Source organism: Salmo trutta, chromosome 34 (genome assembly GCF_901001165.1).
Source record: "Salmo trutta chromosome 34, fSalTru1.1, whole genome shotgun sequence".
Classification (NCBI taxonomy): domain Eukaryota; kingdom Metazoa; phylum Chordata; class Actinopteri; order Salmoniformes; family Salmonidae; genus Salmo; species Salmo trutta.
Window position 1 is genome coordinate 822,451 of NC_042990.1, and position 20,898 is coordinate 843,348.

Sequence of the window (20,898 nt, forward strand, 5' to 3'; positions counted from 1 at the left end):
TTTTTAGGTGTTTCTTCGTGACCAAATATTATTATTTTTCTTATTAATAATGGTTGGTTACACTCACTAAATGTGTTTATTTGGGATCATTCTCATACCCAGAATTCTCTGAACACTTCATTCAATGTAGGTCTTTGGTGTTTGAATTTAAAATGTGATTATTATTAAGTGAGATAAGAAATGAAAGAAACAAAGAGAGAAAAGAAGAGTGGTAAAAAGAAACAGGAGAAAATGTATGATGCAGAAGAGAAACAGAGCAGAACGTTTATAAAAAATATTTCTCTGTTAATGAATTCTGTTAGTAAATCATTATCAGGAAAACAAGGATTTATGAAGACAAAGAGGTAGATTGATGATAATATATGATCTAATTAATCAATATGTCCATACCGGTAACAATCATGAATGAATCACTGTGCATGCAGAGTAAACAAGGTAACTTCTCTATAGTGTAAGGCTACAGATGTTTACCACGCAGTGCCCAGCAACGGCAAAAGAACAACATGCGCGTATGTATGTGCACATCCGCAACACGTCCCAAAACATCGCATTTAAACACATTTGATTATTGATGACATGAAGCAATCCACTAGACCATGCTTCCCTCTCTCATACTATGTTTGTACAAAGCCCATACTGAGACACTCACAGTCTAACACTCATACATAGGCCAACCCTTCCCAAACACATGCATAAGGCCTACTACGTGGTTCATATTACTCAAATAGGAATATGTGAATATTAAATATGTTAATCTAAATATTTTCTGATCTTCATTGACAGTATTTTCAGTATGAGTTGTAGGTTCTAAAAAAGAGAGGGTGTGTGAAGAGATGGCTGGGATATGCCATGGAGACGCAATGCATTCCTCTTGAATGAGCGGTGACAAAGGGATGACAAATGCTAGTAGCAAGGGATCTGGCATAGTAAGAACAGGCAGAGGAAAGGGAGAGTTGGGGGAAAGTGTTGGTAGGCTACTCTCTCTTTCTCTTTCATCCCCTTTCTCTGTCACCACAGCAACATGCCTGGAAGGCATTCAAAAGAGGGGTCATCACTGACAAAAACAACAGAGAGGGAGAGAGTGAGTGAAGGAAACTGAGATCAAAATAGACTGTGTGTGTGTGTGTGTGTGTGTGTGTGTGTGTGTGTGTGTGTGTGTGTGTGTGTGTGTGTGTGTGTGTGTGTGTGTGTGTGTGTGTGTGTGTGTGTGTGTGTGTGTGTGTGTGTTAGAGTGTGTGTGTTAGAGTGTGTGTGTTAGAGTGTGTGTGTGTTAGAGTGTGTGCATGAGAGAAGGAGTGCGAGGAGGAGAGAGTAGGGCTGTAGACCTACTGAGGTTTTGGAAGAATATATATAGCATTTTCTCCAATGAATTTGAACTTTAGTGAGAACTAATCACAAGATGCAAAGCATTTAGTATTCCCAATGACAGATTATAGAAACTCACATTAGGGAGACTTAAATCCCCACTCACATCACCAAAACCACTTATGAAAATTACACCCAAGATATGCTAATAACCGTTATAATAGGCCTATAGAATTTGCATAGTTAATCAAACACAGTAATGCCTAAAACAGTGAAATTAATTGTGTTTAAACCCACCATCGAAATTAAACAGGTTAATTAAAATCTCTCTGAATTTTGGAAATTAAACACACGCCCGCATCACACGCAGACGCGCGCATCACACACACACACACACACACACACACACACACACACACACAGTGGTGGCGGGGTTGGGCAGAGTGAGCGCATCTTGTCCATCAGAGGGCGGGATTGTAGGAAACTGGCGCGCAGTGCGTGGGTGGTTTGGAAGCGGCGGCAGATAGAAACTAGACACTAAATTCTTCCGCTGCTCTGTCGTTCGCTGCATACTTTACGTATATACTTTCATTGCGGAGAATAAACCAACGTCCGTGGGCGTGGCGTTTGGCTGGAGCAAGGAGTCCGGGTAGCAAGGCAAGGTAGACACCTCAAAGTCTCAACTGACAGTCTGAGCTGAGGCTAATTCAACATGACAAAGTAGACTATCGTCAAAACGAAACGGGAACCCAATACTAACAGAAGGATAATGTGAACACAGTTTGAGAAACTTCAATGCCAGCTGTGCTTGACCAACCAAGACGCAAAGATAGTATTGAGATATGTTGAGGAGAGTTGCAGCATCTTCTCGGCTCAACATTATTACACTACTGTTTTCGGTCAGTGGAGAGGAATAGGGAACATAAAAGTAATAGCCTACTCAAAGCACGGTGACTTCAACGTGCGCAGCAGGCAAAGTAAGTACAAATAGGGTTGGGGAGAATGCCCAAATGGGATTCTTCGCGCAATGGAATTAGAATTGAAAAACACGTAAACCAAGCCAAGTACGCATATTTGCCCTTCCCAAAGGTTGCTGGAAACTATTCAACTGCGTTGTTTTGACCGCTGGGATGTTGTGAGAGACCCACTGTTTGGGACGGCGGGCACTGAGAGCGAAGAAGGTAGCCTAAAAAGAACGAGGAACAGTGGGATTATGGCTCTCGCAACGGTTTCTCTCTGTCTAATAGCGCTCGCCTTTACAAACTTGCACCTGACGCGAGCCAACGACCGACATGCCGTCTATTGGAACAGCTCAAATTTACAGTAAGTAGGCTACAAGTATAATACAGTACACTATTATCTTTGTTTTCTTTGTTGCTATGGACCTAAACCGACGACAGATGTCAGTATGAGGAATTGATCACCCCCTAACTAAATGTTACTATTTTAGAGAATTTACAGGTGAATGTGTGTATAAATCATTGTTAAGTGTGTGATGAATGCTGTATTCCCCCCCCCCATCCCGAAAATGTGCATTGCAGAATTTGTCCATTTCCAATAACGAACGCACACACACACACACACACACACACACACACACACACACACACACACACACACACACACACACACACACACACTATAGCCAATACCAGGCAATTGTGTTGCCTTAATGTTCCTTTCCACCATGTAAGCAGGTACCTGGTGTTCTATATGAATATTTAATTAATGTGGCCAACTCAGTTGTCACTGTCCATCTCTTACTCCACAGTGACTCATATCTGTCATCTATGACCCCCCCCTCTCACTCTCTCACAAATACTCAATCCTCTCCATCTGACTGCAATCCATTTTGATATTGTCTGCTTTCTTTGTCCCCCCCCAAAGGTGGTGCATCCATAAGGCTAGGGAAAGCTATTTCACATTGAACTAAGTTGCCAAAATGATGTAGCCTAATTATCCTAATGTCTATACAGAAATAAATAAAATCATTCAAAATAGGCTACTACACCAGAAAGCATGATTTGGCCACAGAGCTTTTTGAAGAAAAATGCTGTGGGTTGTTTTAAATCACACAGCCTACAGTCGAAAGGGCCCGCAATTTGGGCAGCGGGCACGGCAATTACCAAATAGATGATACTTGAGTTGCAACTGTCAATGAAAAGCAGAGAGACCCAGCCAAACATTTTGCATACTTTCTAAATACAATCGCAGAATAACATAGTTTGGAAAGCAAATGGCTATTACTATAAATTGAAGACAGTGAAAAGACTCTAATCTGTCTTTAGTTATCAAAATGCTCAACTTAATTGAGCGAACACCTGCCTATCTTATTGGCACCAGCGGAGAGTATCAGCCATATCCCCGGTAGTGCTGAGCGATTAGTGCTTTTTGAGGTGGGTTCGTTTTCAGTTAGATTATGAAAAAAATGTCGGTTTTCGCAATTTTTTTGGACATTAAATGCACTATGCATTATGTGGGTTGAATGCTGTAACAATTAATACAATTAATAGAAGTCCCATGATAGTAGTGACTGCTCCATTACTGCATATCACTTATTTAACTATCATTTATTCACATTACTTTAATAAAATATTTGTTTTATTTGATTACTTTATTATTTCATTCCAAGTCAGACTGGACTAAGGTAAGTGGGCGCGCAATGGATTATGGTCATTGTAGTTAATTACCATGTTTTCGGTGCTAAAATATTTGGAATATTGGTCTGTTTGAAACTACAACATTTTTTTTTACAAAATGGAATTCAAATAATTGAACTGGCATCTTGTCAAATGGTTGTTTAAAAAATGAAAAATAACCGACATTTCGGTTAATCGCTCAGCACTAATCCCAGGTGAGTGTGCGCATTCACTGTCTTTATTATTGGGTCAGACAACTTGAAAGTTACTTTTTTAACAATCATTTACTCCTCCAGGTTAGATGGACGTCATATTGTATTTGCGTCTTTCTTTTTCTTAGGCCTATTAGATGGTTGCAGAAAATGTAGTTTTTATTGATCTGTGTGTCAGTGTCAGCAGAGTAGGCTACCCTGTCATTTTTTGTCATATTAAAAAAAGATTCTGCTAATGTCTCCAGTAATATGAAGTGTAGTAGAATTACATGAAATGTGTTTATTAAAGGCCACATTTTGCCCTTGCAAAGAAACATAGGCTATCTGATATAGCCTATAGTCTAGCCTACTCTACACCTGTCACGTCCTGACCAGTAAAAGGGGTTATTTGTTCTTATAGTTTGGTCAGGACGTGGCAGGGGTTATTTGTTTTATGTGGTTCAGGGTGTGTTTGTGTATGTGTTCATGTAGAGGGGGTATTTGGTTTATATGGTTCGGGGTGGTTGTTTATGTAGAGGGGTATTTGATTTATTAGTCCAGGGTTTTAGTTATTGTTCTATGTTAGTTTTTCTATGTTCTGTCTAGGTGTTTGTATTTCTATGTTTTGGTAATGGGGATTGGGGCCTTCAATTGGAGGCAGCTGTCTATCGTTGCCTCTGATTGAAGGTCCTATATTTAGGAGTGTGTTTTTCATGGGATTTTGTGGGAGATTGTTGCTGTGTATAGCTTTGTGCCTTACTGGCCTGTTCTTTGTTGTCGTGTTTTTGTATACGTGTTTATTTTGTTTTTCCTTCTTTATCCTTTAATAAAAAAAGATGAATATACATTTTCCCGCTGCGTCTTGGTCTAAACTCTACGACACCCGTGACAACGCCACTACGCGCTGCATTGAATTTTTTTTGTTGTTGTTGCGAACAGTGATTGAGTTATATTACTAGCCTAAATTATGACTAGCCAATCTAATCATCACAAATAGGAATAGTAGGCTATCTGACATAAGTCTGCAAATGTGAGGATGCATGGAATGCTTTGTGGTAAAGGTGAATTTCTATGGTGAAAATTTGCATCCCCAAACTTGAAACCCACACTCCGTCTATGCCCCCCCCTACCCCCCCCCCCACACACACACACACACACACACACACACACACACACACACATACCACCCCAGAAACCTGCCCCTTTCTTCCTATTCTTCTTCTATCTCTCCTTGGTCATAACAATCCTACTACAGTAGGTAACTATACTGTAGGTAAACATCTCCAGACCTCTAACTCAATACCTCGGCAGCAGAGATCGATGGGGTATCTGGTGCCTTTGTCCTCTCATTAGTTATCCATCTTTCTCACATTCTTTTATCTTCTACCCTCACCCCGCTTGTTGCTCACTTTCTCTCTCTCTCTCTCTCTCGCTCTCCCTCTCTCTCTCGCTCTCTATTTTTCTCTTTCTATCTGTTTTCCACCTTTTCGTTTTGCCCATTTCTATTCACCTCAGACACTGGCCTATCTCCTGTATCTCCTCTCTCTAGCTCATACTTGGTTATTTACCTCTCTCTTTCCCTTATTTTTCTACTCTGTCTTGGCCAGCCTGTCCCCCTCAATTTCTTTTTTTGTTGTTGTGTGCATCTCATTACCGCCCCCCCATCTGCTCTTGTTTCCTCATTCACCTCCAAAACCCAGGCTGAGTCCCAAATTGCACCCTATTCCCTTTATAGTGCACTACTTTTGACCAGGGCCCATAGGGCTCTGGTGAAAAGTACACTATATATAGGGAATAGGGTGCCATTTGGGACATATACTCAGATGGAAAGATAATATCAAAGATAATATCAAAGATAATATACAATAGAGTTGTTTGAATGCATCTGAATGAAAACTCTGAAATATTTCATATAACTCAGTCTGGGTATGTGAGGCTTGAGATACTCAAGGTATCTCGATCACCTCTGGTGTACCCAACCGACAGTGCTAACGAACACCTAGTCAAATTCCAACTAGCCCTGGTAGTGATAGCAATTATGTATGTCGATTTGAATCTCAATAGAGGAGGCATATTAAAGGAGAATCCTTAGCAGTACCAGCACATGTTCAAAGTGTTGTGGGGGTTTTGCAAGGTTTGTGCGTGTCACATTCTGTATTAGTATTATCTATCATTGTTAATTATTCATTTGGTGTGTGTTCTATGACTTGCACAGCGTGAGGAGTACGCCCAGGCATTGTACGGGATAATCATTCATCAAGTCTTGGCACATCTGCACCTTAATATAACACTTATATGAATATATTTTCATTTTAATATATTCCAATGATAATACGTGTATCCGTGTGGGGAGATGTGTGTGTGTGTGTTTGTAAAAAAGAATCCCCTCCTCCACATTGAGATAAGAATCTGTAAAATAATGCAAAAATTGACCCAGTTTGCAGGTAGCAGACAAATCCACAGAGGCTATGGCAGGAATACTGATAAGCGATCAAGCCTTATAGGCCGTAGGCTTTAGGCCATTTCAGCATCGTTGGTTCATCTCAAATGGCACCCTATTCCTTATATAGTACACTACTTGTAAACAAAGCACTATGGGCCCTGGTCAAAAGTTGTGCACTATATAGGGAATAAGGTGCTATTTGGGATGCAACCCCTGTCCACATCCTGCTGCAGGCCTCACTTACCCACCTCAGAATTAGATACTACCTCAGGGGGAACAGGGAGGAGCCGAGGCCAGGGCAGAGGGCAAGGGACCAGGGGCTTTCAGGGCTGAACTCTGGGTGATGAGGCCTCGCTGTTGGTTGTACCCTTGAGCGAATCATTCAGCCCAGATGGCTACAGAAAAAATCCAGCTGTGAAAAATGGGATCACATGAAAACCAAGCTGTTTGTGCTAAGGCCATGAAAACAGCTTGCTATGGGTTTTATTCTGATGAAAAATTCACATTTACCTCTTATTTTACCAGGTAAGCTGACTGAAAATACATTCTCATTTACAGCGAAGACCTGGGGAATAGTTAAAGGGGAGAGACTCTCATCCCGTTAGCGGGATCATTTTCCAGCGAAAAACTCCTAGCGACATTAGCATAACGAAATTCAATATTTTTTTTTTTCAAATATAGGACTGTCTCATATCGTTTTATAGATACACCTCTCTTGAATCAACCCTCGTTGTCCGATTTCAAAAAGGTTTTACAGGAAAAGCACAATATTAGATTATGTTAGAGGAGTACATGGTAAAAGTAGCATCATATGAATTTTCCGACCAAGCACATGCATCACATATAACCAAAAAACAGCTAAATGCAGCACTAACCTTTTACAAACTTCATCAGATGACACACCTAGGACATCATGTTACACACAGCATGCAATCTTTTGTTCAATAAAGGTCATATTCTATATACATTCTATATACATTCTATATAAAAACAGCATTTTACATCGGCACCTGACGTTGACTAACTATTTTCCCATAAAATGCGTCCCGGGAAACAGTGCTACAATTTTATAAATTACTATTCGAAAACGATTTTTTTTTTTATATTGTCAATCTAAGATTTATAGATGAATATCTCTTGAAAACACCCGTCATAACAGATTTTAAATGAACTTTACAGGGTAATCACACTTTGAGATAAAAGGGGATGCGATACTCAGAAAATGAGCTAGAAAGCCTAGCTCATCGCCATCTTGGAACAATCGCACATCACATCTGATCTTGTATAATATTGCCAATAATCCCTCACCTTTAGTTGTCTTCATCAGAAAGCACTTCCAGGATTCCCAGGTCCACGACAAATGTATTTTCGGTCGAAAAAGTCCATCCTTTATGTTCCATTAGCTTGCTGTTGTTAGCGCGTCCTAAGGCTGTAACCAAATGTTGATCCGTGCGCGGCACTTGGCTAACGAAAAATGACTATTTTCCCTCCGTTAGGTTCGTTCAAACATGTCAAACGTTGTATAACATTAATCTTCAGGGCCTGTTTCAACAAGAGAGCCAATAAGATTCGAGTGGGACGATTTCATTGTGTTTCAAAACGTTTCCAAAGGTGGGGGCAGACACGGCCGCCGACGTCACAATGCTGATGGCCCTCCTACTGTGACCAATTGCCACATCGTCTCCTACACTGAGTTTCGACTGTAGAAGCCTCAAAACACTTTGTAAAGACTGGGGACATCTAGTGGATGCACCGGAAAGTGCTCAATTATCATTTTTTCACGTTGTGAATTACAGGGAAGGCTGTGAAGTCGAGTCCACAATTCAGAATCCCACTTCCTGGTTCAATCGGTCTCGGGGTTTTGACTGCCATACGAGTTCTGTTATACTCACAGACACCATTCAAACAGTTTTAGAAACTTTAGGGTGTTTTCTATCCATATAAAATAAGTATATGCATGTCCTAGCTTCTGAGTTTGATTAGTAGGCCGTTGAAAATGGGAACGAATTTTTTCCAAAATGCGCTGTGGCGCCCCCAGTGGTAGGATATACACAAGAGGTTAATGAGCCAATTGGAAGCTGGGGATGATTAGGTGGTCATTAGGTGGTCATGATGATCATGATTTAGCAAGGACACAGGTTTACCCCTCTACTCTTACAATAAGTGTGATGGTATCATTTTTGTCAACAAAGAGGCAAGACACCTGTTTAACGTCCCATCCGAACAATGTCCCCAATCACTGCCCTGGGGAATTGGGATATATACAGTACCAGTCAAAAGTTTGGACACATCTTCTCATTCAAGGGATTTCTTTATTTTAAACTATTTTCTACATTGAAGAATAATAGTGAAGACATCAAAACTATGAAATAACACATATGGAATCATGTAGTAACCACAAAAGTGTTAAATAAATCAAAATATATTTTATATTTGAGAATCTTCAAAGTAGCCACCCTTGGCCTTGATGACAGCTTTGCACACTCTTGGCATTCTCTCAACCAACTTATCCCAAACTATCTCAATTGGGTTGAGATCGGGTGATTGTGGAGGCCAGGTCATCTAATGCAGCACTCTATCACTCTCCTTCGTCAAATAGCCCTCATCAGGTGTGTTTTGGGTCATTGTCCTGTTGAAAAACAAATGATAGTCCCACTAAGTGCAAACCAGCTGGGATGGCGTATCACTGCAGAATGCTATGGTTGCGAAGCTGGTTAAGTGTGCCATGGATTCAAAAAAAATCACTGACAGTGTCACCAGCAAAGCACCGCCACACCATCACACCTCCTCCTCCATGCTTCACGGTGGGAACCACACATGCAGAGATAATCCGTTCATCCACTCTGTGTCTCACAAAGACAAGGCGGTTGGAACCAAAAATCTCAAATTTGGACTCATCAGACCAAAGGACAAATTTCCACTGGTCTAATGTCCAAACTTCCGGAATGCTTCCAAGGCCCTCCTCCACCCTCCTTTCAGCAAATCTGACCACGACTCCATCTTGCTCCTCCAGTCCTATAGGCAGCAACTCAAACAGGAGGTACTCGTGCTTCAAAGTATTCAACGCTGGTCTGACCAATCAGAATCCACACTTCAGGATTGTTTTGATCACGTGGACTGGGACCTGTTCCGGGTAGCTTGCGAAAATAATCTAGATGCGTACACGGATACGGTGACTGAGTTTATAAGGAAGTGTATAGTAGATGTAGTACCCACTGTGACTATTAAAACATACCCTGTTAGCAGTTGATGTTACTCTTCAATAACACAGACCCCAAAGCAAATCAGGGGGAGAAAAATAGTTTTATTCAAAGAGGAGATGTTATTCTGAGAGGTAGATGTTCATTCTCCCCTGTCCTCAGTGATTCTCTTCAGTGATTCTCCCCTGTGATTCTCTCCCCAGAACAAAGGGACAGGATGTACTTTTTAACCCAGCCCTAACCTGTGGTTGACCAATTAGTATTCCTTGCAATAAAACTGGGCCAATGGCCAAATAAGAAGTATCCGATTTCAGGTTCAATGTATAAACAATTTGGACCAATGAGAACTTGCCATGTAGCTATGAGTCCCGGAATGAAATTCCTCCCATGTCTCTGACCCATTGATCATTAATCCCTTATTACAGAAAAAACACTATTTCCATTGATCATTCCCTATTGACCGTTAGTACACTATTGACTTCTTGTCCTCTGCGTTGTGTTTTTATCTTCAAAATATTCTTACACTCTCCCCTAGACCATTTTAAAAATGAATATACTTAAAATGTTATTTTAGAAAACAATAAAAAGCATGAAAAAATAGACTATAAAAAACATTAGCAGTAAGCATAAAATTATTCACATTAAACACTTCTATAAAACATTTCTATAAAACACAAAGGGCAGATTTCACTTGCTATTGCAATAAGAAATAGATTTCAAACAAAGTTATAGAATATAAGTATTAACAGGTGTAATGATGATGTCCCTTACGATTCCTACTGTATTAGGAGGAAACTCACAAAAAAAGGAATTGTCTACAAGACAATGATATTCAATCGTCCTATTGGCAAGGTAATCATTCACCAAGTCCTTTGAAAGTGACCAGCTCTTCCACACTGGTATCAGTCCCACATAGATAACTATTAGACATGACCAGCTCTTCCACACTGGTATCAGTCCCACATAGATAACTATTATACATCATGTTCTGACAGTCTGCCAGTAGTGAGGAATTCTTCTTCCGTTCCACTGGTTGATAAGGACTTCTCTAATGACACTTCACTGGTGATCTTATATAATTTCAAGTACAGTCCTTGGGTCAAGGAATATAGCTTCAGCTTCAGATGGTAGATTCTCATAACCTGTAACGAAGGAATCAAAAAAGTGAAAGTAACATGTCCTGATTTCAAGAGAAATGAATATTTCACATAGATTTTTTTAAGTAAGCATGTCCTGATTTTCAGGAAAACTTTGGACATTTCACCTTAGATATCCCTAATATGTTGACTGCGGTGTACAACATAGAACCTTATCAGGTTCTGATCATCTTACTATGCTTCTTCACCCAAGATTGGCCCCCGATTGCTAATCAATCAGTTCTTTATTCTCCAGGCTCCGCTTTGCCATCAAAATGGACAACCTTGCAATGAGTGACATGTATCCATCGTGATTTTCCCTGGACTTTCACTGCTGACCTCATTATGAGCAAAACTTGATAAGGACCTTCCCACTTTGGCCTTAATATGTCTGTTACATATTTTTTTACCATCACCCACTGTACTACGTCATGTCCCCCCTCGGGAGTTATTCCCCACGCCTCTTTTACTTGTCTGTCTGTTTCCCCTACTGCATTAGAGAGTTGTATGCAATAGTTAAACATTGTGTCACTCATAAAGTGTACGTCTGCTTTTCTCAAATCTCAAATCTACTATCACATTGTCCATTGTAGTAACTGCCCAACGTGCCTTCCTCACACCCCCCTCCACAATACTTGAACCGTCTGTGTATGAGATAAACTCAGGGTTTTCCAACAGATGACTCTTAGTAAACCTATCAGAGAGCTGATCCAAAACTAACTCACAACAGTCATGTTCAAGTAATGTGGTATCTGGAGGAAGCATCAGAGTAGCTGGATTACATGGTATGATGATGTTAGGAGCCTCCAACACAGCTGACCATTTGTTCCAATGAGCAGCTGTGACCTGTGCAGCTCCATTCATTGTCAAAGAGTATGAGCAGCATGTCGGCAGAATCTTTAATCACTTCTTTAGTAGCATCAATAGCTTCCTTGCTAATGGGATATTGTTTTGTAAAAACCACTATTTCCATTGATCATTCCCCACTGACCGTTAATACTCTATTGACTTCTCATCCTCTGCGTTGTGTATTTATCTTCAAAATATTCTTACATCCCTAATCAGAAACCGTGGATAGACGGTAGCATTTGCGCGAAACTGAAAGTGCGAACCACCACATTTAACCATTGCAAGGTGACTGGTAATGTGGAAGAATATCAACAGTGTAGTTATTCACTCCGCAAGGCAATCAAACAAGCTAAACGTCAGTATAGCGATGAAGTGGAATCACAATTCAACGGCTCAGACACAAGACGTATGTGGCAGGGACTACTATAATCACGGACTACAAAAGGAAAACCAGCCACGTCGCTGAGACCGACGTCTTGCTTCCGGTCAGGCAAAACACATTCTTCGCACGCTTTGAGGATAACACAGTGCCACCGACGCGGTCCGCTACCAAGGACTGTGGGCTCTCCTTCTCTGTGGCAGACATGAGTAAAACATTTAAACGTGTTAACCCTTGCAAGGCTGCCGGCCCAGACAGCATCCCTAGCCACAATCCTCAGAGCATGCGTAGACCAGCTGGCTGGTGTGTTTACGGGCATATTCAATCTCCCTATCCCAGTCTGCTGTCCCCACATGCTTCAAGATGGCCACCATTGTTCCTGTACCCAAGAAGGTAAAGGTAACTGAACTTAATGACTATAACCCCGTAGCATTCACCTCTGTCATCATGGAGTGCTTTGAGAGACTAGTCAAGGCTCATATCACCTCTACCTTACCTGCCACCCTAGACCCACGTCAATCTGCTTACCGCCCCAATAGATCCACATACAATGCAATCGCCATCACTCTGCACACTGCCCTATCCAATCTAGACAAGAGGAAAACCTATGTAAGAATGCTGCTTATTGACTATAGCTCAGCATTCAACACCATAGTACCCTCCAAGCTCATCATTAAGCTTGAAGCCCTTGGTCTGAACCCCACCTTGTGCAACTGGGTCCTGGACTTCCTGAGGGACCGACCCCAGGTGGTGAAGGTAGGAAACATCGTCCCCACTCCGATGATCCTCAACACTGGGGCCCCATAAGGGTGCATGCACAGCCCCCTCCTGTACTCCCTGTTCACCCATGACTGCGTGGCCAAGCACGCCTCCAACTCAATCATCAAGTTTGCCGACGACACAACGGTAGTAGGCTTGATTACCAATGATGACGAGACAGCCTATATGGAGGAGGTGAGGGCTCTGGGAATGTGGTGCCTGGAAAACAACCTCTCACTCAACGTCAACCAAACAAAGGAGATTATTGTGGACTTCAGGAACAGCAGAGGGTGCACCCCCCTATCTACATCGATGGGACCGCAGTGGAGAAGGTGGAAAGCTTCAAGTTCCTTGGCGTACACATCATTGACAAACTGAAATGGACCACCCACACAGACAGTGAAGCGAAGAAGGTTCAACAGAGCCTCTTCAACCTCAGGAGGCTAAAGAAATGTGTCTTGTCACCTAAAACCCTCACAAACTTGCACCGCAAGGCTCTCCAGAGGGTGGTGCAGTCTGTCCAATGCATTACTGGGGGAAAACTACCCGCCCTCCAGGACACCTACAGCACCCGATGTCACAGGAAGGCCAAAAAGATAGTCAAGGACATCAACCACTCGAGCCACTGCCTGTTCACCCCGCTATCATCAAGAAGGCGAGGCCTGTACAGGTGCAAAGCTGGGACCGAGAGACTGAAAAACAGCTTCTATCTTAAGACCATCTTACTGTTAAACAGCCATCACTAGCACATTAGAGGCTGCTGCCTATAGGCATAGACTAGAAAAAACTTGCCACTTTAAGGAATGGAAGACAAGTCACTTTAATAATGTTTACATATCTGGCATTAATCATCTCATATTTATATACTGTATTCTATACTATTCTACGGTATCGTAGTCTCTTAATAATGTTTACATATCTGGCATTACTCATCTCATATGTATATACTGTATTCTATACTATTCTATGGTATCGTAGTCACTTAATAATGTTTACATATCTTGCATTACTCATCTCATATGCATATACTATGTAACTCATCTCATATGTATATACTGTATTCTATGCTATTCTACTGTACCTTAGTCCGTTCTGCTCTGACATTGCTCGTCCATATGTATATAGTCTTAATTAATTCCTACTTAGATTTGTGTGTAGTGGGTACATGTTGTGAAATTGTTAGATATTACTGCACTGTCGGAGCTACAAGCACAAGCATTTCGCTACACCCGCAACAACATCTGCTAATTACATGTATGTGACCAATAAAAATTGTATTTGCTCGTGTTTTTTTGGCCCAAGCAAGTCTCTTCTTCTTATTGGTGTCCTTTAGTAGTGGTTTCTTTGCATCAATTACAGATACTCCAAAACACTACTTAAATACTACTTTAAAGTGTTTTTATTTAAGTACTTTACATCACTGCGTCTCACGAAGACACAGAGGTTGGAACCAAAAATCTCAAATTTGACTCGTCAGACAAAAAGGACAGATTTTCACCGTTCTAATGTCCATTGCTCGTGTTTCTTGGCCCAAGCAAGTCTCTTCTTCTTATTGGTGTCCTTTAGTAGTGGTTTCTTTGCAGCAATTTGACCATGAAGGCCTGATTCACACAATCTCCTCTGAACAGTAGATGTTGAGATGTGTCTGTTACTTGAACTCTGTGAATGATTTATTTGGGCTGCAATCTGAGGTGCAGTTAACTCTAATTAATTTATCCACTTCAGCAGAGGTAACTCTGGGTCTTCCTTTCCTATGTCGGTCCTCATGAGAGACAGTTTCATCATAGCGCTTGATGGTTTTTGCGACTGCACTTGAAGAAACTTTCAAAGTTCTTCAAATTTTCCCGATTGACTGACCTTCATGTCTTAAAGTAATGATGGACTGTTGTTTCTCTTTGCTTATTTCAGCTGTTCTTTCCATAATATGGAGTTGGTATTTTACCAAATAGGGCTATTTTCAGTATACCACCCCTTGTCACAACACAACTGGCTCAAATACATTAAGAAGGAAAGAAATTCCACAAATTAACTTTTAACAAGGCACACCTGTTAATTGAAATGCATTCCAGGTGACTACCATGAAGCTGGTTGAGAGAATGCCAAGAGTGTGCAAAGCTTTCATCAAGGCAAAGGGGGGCTACTTTGAAGATTCTCAAATATAAAATATGTTTTGATTTGTATAACACTTTTGTGGTTACTACATGATTCCAAATGTGTTATTTCATATTTTTGATGTATTCACTATTATTCTACAATGTAGAAAAAAAATCAGAAAAACCCTTGAATGAGTAGGTGTGTACAAACTTTTGATTGGTACCTCGAAGAAGAAGTACCCTGATTGCAGCCGTCGGAGTTGCAGCACCGTTAGCTACCTGCTTCCATCTCCATTAGAAAGAGTTGCTCTCAGCTTTCACTCGCAGCGGCGTGCCCAAGCCAACATGCTACAGATGTCCCTGCTAATGGCTGACTGAGGCAGGAAAAATCACACGCAGGCCATTAAATCATCTTGCATCTGAGGCCATCTGCCAATTAGAGAGGGGAGATGTGGAACATCTTGAGGAGTGCATGGGACCGGTGGGGAAAATGCCGCGAAGAAGTCACTTCTCCTCTGGCGGCCCGCACTCCTGTCTTCTCCTATCAGGTATTGGCCTTGCCACTGACACAGATTAAGTCCTAAATGGCACCCTATTCCCTGTGGACTCTTGACAAAAGTAGTCCACTATGTAGGGGATAGGGTGCCATTTGGGAAGCTGCCACAGACCGTAGCCTCTTAATTGGATGTTCTGTGTCAACATGATCAAAACAATATTGTGGCTTTCACTTACTCCCAGTGTAGCTGCTAAGGATCTTAACTTAGCAGGAGATCAGGGAACAAAAGCTGCCGGTCCTTTGTATAGGCGTAGGAGGGAATAGCAAGGAACCTGTGGTGAAAATGTGGCACACCTTACTGTAAAATCGGCCTACCATCGCCCCCTTAAAAAGTTGAAAGGTATTTCTTCACCGGTGGAACCTCAGTGAGTTATTGCTCAATGTGTGTTCATAGTACCACATGTTGTGACCCCGATTTAAGACCTGAAATTAAGTCTGTTAGGACCTGAACCAAATGAAGACAAAAAAACCACTTTCAGCGCATCCCGGACTGCCTGGTTGGTTCACCATATATGATGTTACAAAAGAAATGATCACCTTGTGGAGCGGAGCTGCTGTCTTACTCAACCGCCCCACTGAGGCTGTGTAGGTGGAGGACCAGCAACTTAGAGGTGGTGCTGTGTGGTGGTAGAGAGGGGAGCCCCAACACCCCTGCTGACAAATAGCTTCCCTGACTGAGAGTAGGAGGCGTGGGGCTCCTCATGATCAATGTGGAGCGTAGCTGCTGTCTTACTCAACCGCCCCACTGAGGCTGTGTGGGTGGAGGACCAGCAACTTAGAGGTGGTGCTGTGTGGTGGTGGAGAGGGGAGCCCAACACCCCTGCTGACAAATAGCTTCCCTGAGAGTAAGAGGCTCCTCATGATCAATGTGGAGCGGAGCTGCTGTCTTACTCAACCGCCCCACTGAGGCTGTGTGGGTGGAGGACCAGCAACTTAGAGGTGGCGCTGTGTGGTGGTGGAGAGGGGAGCCCCAACACCCCTGCTGTTGAGGTTTCTGATGTTTTCAGTGAGATATACAGTGAGGGAAAAAAGTTTTTGATCCCCTGCTGATTTTGTACGTTTGCCCACTGACAAAGAAATGATCAGTCTATAATTTTAATGGTAGGTTTATTTGAACAGTGAGAGACAGAATAACAACAAAAAAATCCAGAAAAACGCATGTCAAAAATGTTATAAATTGATTTGCATTTCAATGAGGGAAATAAGTATTTGAGCCCCTCTCAATCAGAAAGATTTCTGGCTCCCAGGTGTCTTTTATACAGGTAACGAGCTGAGATTAGGAGCACACTCTTAAAGGGAGTGCTCCTAATCTCAGCTTGTTACCTGTATAAAAGACACCTGTCCACAGAAGCAATCAATCAATCAGATTCCAAACTCTCCACCATGGCCAAGACCAAAGAGCTCTCCAAGAATGTCAGGGACAAAATTGTAGACCTACACAAGGCTGGAATGGGCTACAAGACCATCGCCAAGCAGCTTGGTGAGAAGGTGACAACAGTCGGTGCGATTATTTGCAAATGGAAGAAACACAAAACAACTGTCAATCTCCCTCGGCCTGGGGCTCCATGCAAGATCTCACCTCGTGGAGTTGCAATGATCATGAAAACGGTGAGGAATCAGCCCAGAACTACACGGGAGGATCTTGTCAATGATCTCAAGGCAGCTGGGACCATAGTCACCAAGAAAACAGTTGGTAACACATTACGCCGTGAAGGACTGAAATCCTGCAGCGCCCGCAAGGTCCCCCTGCTCAAGAAAGCACATATACATGCCCGTCTGAAGTTTGCCAATGAACATCTGAATGATTCAGAGGACAACTGGGTGAAAGTGTTGTGGTCAGATGAGACCAAAATGGAGCTCTTTGGCATCAACACAACTCGCCGGGTTTGGAGGAGGAGGAATGCTGCCTATGACCCCAAGAACACCATCCCCACTGTCAAACATGGAGGTGGAAACATTATGCTTTGGGGGTGTTTTTCTGCTAAGGGGACAGGACAACTTCACCGCATCAAAGGGACGATGGACGGGGCCATGTACCGTCAAATCTTGGGTGAGAACCTCCTTCCCTCAGCCAGGGCATTGAAAATGGGTCGTGGATGGGTATTCCAGCATGACAAAGACCCAAAACACACGGCAACAAAGGAGTGGCTCAAGAAGAAGCACATTAAGGTCCTGGAGTGGCCTAGCCAGTCTCCAGACGTTAATCCCATAGAAAATCTGTGGAGGGAGCTGAAGGTTCGAGTTGCCAAACGTCAGCCTCGAAACCTTAATGACTTGGAGAAGATCTGCAAAGAGGATTGGGACAAAATCCCTCCTGAGATGTGTGCAAACCTGGTGGCCTACTACAAGAAACGTCTGACCTCTGTGATTGCCAACAAGGGTTTGCCACCAAGTACTAAGTCATGTTTTGCAGAGGGGTCAAATACTTATTTCCCTCATTAAAATGCAAATCAATTTATAACATTTTTGACATGCGTTCTTTTGGATTTTTTTGTTGTTATTCTGTCTCTCACTGTTCAAGTAAACCTACCATTAAAATTATAGACTGATCATTTCTTTGTCAGTGGGCAAACATACAAAATCAGCAGGGGATCAAATACTTTTTTCCCTCACTGTATATGGAAAAACGACTGGGGGAGATGGGGAGAGGGAGAAAGATAGAGATAAACACAGAGGGAGACAAATAGAGATGGAAGAAGATGGAGGAGAGGCAAAGTGCGGAAACAGTATTGAGAGAAAGGGGTGGGGAGTAGTGATGGAGAACAGGGAGTGCCGGTGGAATGATGGAAAGTGTGCCAAGAAGGTAGAGAGAGGGAGATGATTTTTTTAGATGGAGAGAGAATGATTGAGAGACCCAGGAGAGAGAAAGAGGTGGTGAGCTTTTGCGGAAGTGAAAGTTATTTGCCGAATATGCTGTGGCTGCTGTTTCTTCAGAGATGATACTTATGGGAGGTGACCCGTGCTAATGTGGACACACGCAGGGTTATTCATGTGGACCAGTGCTCAGAGACAATAGCAGCGGCCTGGCCCTACGCATCATTGTGCAGTGCAGTGCGTGAGACACAAGCGGATTTGCTAGATGATTACATGCATGGCTGTCTGCCTGGCTCGCTCTCTGAACAGTCTCGCCAATTTTACATACAAATGCATCTTACTCACTGGCATTCAATTTGTTCTTTTCCACATTTGTCATGCCACTGTGCAACGCAACCGTCTCAAACAGCATTAGATATTTTTCAAGTATTTCTTTCCTGACTTGTAGTTGATGTCTGTAGTGCTGAATGGGAATCTGTGAGCAGCGCTGACTCGAAAGTATACTGAATGACCTTCAATACTGAATGAAATTCTATGGAAATATTTCTGAATTAATGTAGCATGATTATGCTAATTGAAAACATAATCTTGTCTTCACATTCTATTGACTTTCCAAAGCCGTTAAAGACCCACAGAACTGTTAGCTTAGTGATTCGTATTGTCTCATTTTCTCTTTGTGCAATAGGTTGGCACAGGTGTCAAAAATACACATATAAATGACAGGCTTCACATTGGAAAGCTGTTTTCTTCAGTATTATTGGCTGGTATGAGTCCTGCAAAATGCGTGGAGAAAAGCAAGCTGAAAGGATATTTAAAGTCCCAAACTACACCCTATTCCTTATAAAGCACTTATAGGACCACAATGGAAACAAGTCTTCTGACTTTTTTGTGTATAGTATCTTCTGCAATTTTTGTTATATGTATCTGTTGCTTACTGTAACATAAAAAAAGAAAACACTTGTTTTCAAATAAAATAAAATGTAATTTATTGGTCACATGCTTTGTAAACAACAGGTGTGGACTAACAATGAAATGCTTAATTATGGGCCCTTCCCAACAATGCAGAGAGAAAGAAAATAAAGAAATAATAGAAAAGTTAAACACGTAATAATAAAATAAATAATAGATACACAGTTAGTAATGATAACTTGGCTATATACAAAGGGTACCAATACCAAGTCAATGTGCAGGGGTACAGGTCATTGAGGTAGATACCTGTACATATAACTAACTAGGAATAAAGTGACAGAGCGTAAACAGCAGTGATGACTCAAAGAACTTTGTGCAAAAAGGGTCAATGCAGATAGTCCAGGTAGCAATTTGGTTAATTTATTTAATTATTTAACTCTTTAGCAGTCTTATGGCTTGGGGGTAGATTCTGTTCAGGGTCTTGCGGGTTCCAGACTTGGTGCATTGGTACCGCTTGCCGTGCGGTAGCAGAGAGAACAGTCTATGACTTGAATGACTGTAGTCTTTGACAATTAGGACCTTCTTCTGATACCGCCTGGTATTGAGGTCCTGGATGGCAGGGGACACGGCCCCAGTCATGTACTGGGCTGTCCGTACTACCCTCTGTAGCTACTTGGCGTCGGATGCCAAGCAGTTGCAGACAGTGTCACAACCAAAGCACCCCCACACCATCACACCTCCTCCTCCATGCTTCACAGTGTGAAAAAATCCGTACACCTACTCTGCGTCTCACTGGTGGTGGAAAAAGTACCCAATTGTCATACTTGAGTAAAAGTAAACATACCTTAAAAGTAAAAGTGAAAATCACCCAGTAAAATACTTTTGTTTTAAATATACTTAAGTATCAAAAGTAAATGTAATTGATAAAATATACTTAAGTATCAAAAGTAAAAGTACAAATTGTTTCAAATTCCTTATATTAAGCAGATCTTTTTAATTTACAGATAGCCAGGGCACACTCCAACACTCAGACATAATTTACAAATGGCGCATTTGTGTTTCTTGAGTCTGTGAGTCCCCCAGATCAGAGGCAGTAGGGATTACCAGGGATGTTCTCTTAATTAGAGTGTGAATTTGACCATTTTCCTGTCCTGCTAAGCATAAAAAATGTAACCAGTACTTTTGGGTGTAAGGGAAAATGTATGGAGTAAAAAGTACATAATTTTCTTTAGGAATGTAGTGCAGTAAAAGTAAAAGTTGTCAAAAATATAAATAGTAAAGTAAAGTACAGATACCCCCAAAAAACTACTTAAGTAGTACTTTAAAGTATTTTTACTTAAGTACTTTACACCACTGCGTCTCATGAGGACACGGCGGTTGGAACCAAAAATCTCAAATTTGGACTCATCAGACAAAAAGACAATTTTCCACCAGTCTAATGTCCATTGTGCATGTTTCTTGGTCCAAGCAAGTCTCTTCTTCTTATTAGTGTCCTTTAGTAGTGGTTTCTTTACAGCAATTCAACCATGAAGGCCTGATTCACGCAGTCTCCTCTGAACAGTTGATGTTGAGATGTGTCTGTTACTTGAACTCTGTGAAGCATTTATTTGGGCTGCAATGTCTGA

At 41.8% G+C, this 20,898-nt stretch overlaps 1 protein-coding gene across 1 annotated transcript in view; it reads left to right on the plus strand.

Annotated features, from left to right (window-relative positions):
- The first annotated feature begins 1,816 nt into the window (after window positions 1–1,816).
- Window positions 1,817–20,898, plus strand: part of LOC115173276 (ephrin-A3) — a 91,466-nt gene continuing 72,384 nt past the window's right edge. Inside the window, exon 1 of the mRNA XM_029731221.1 lies at window positions 1,817–2,628. Within this exon, the coding sequence (XP_029587081.1) occupies window positions 2,519–2,628 (110 nt within the window). The 5' untranslated portion in view covers window positions 1,817–2,518. The remainder of the gene's footprint in view (window positions 2,629–20,898) is intronic.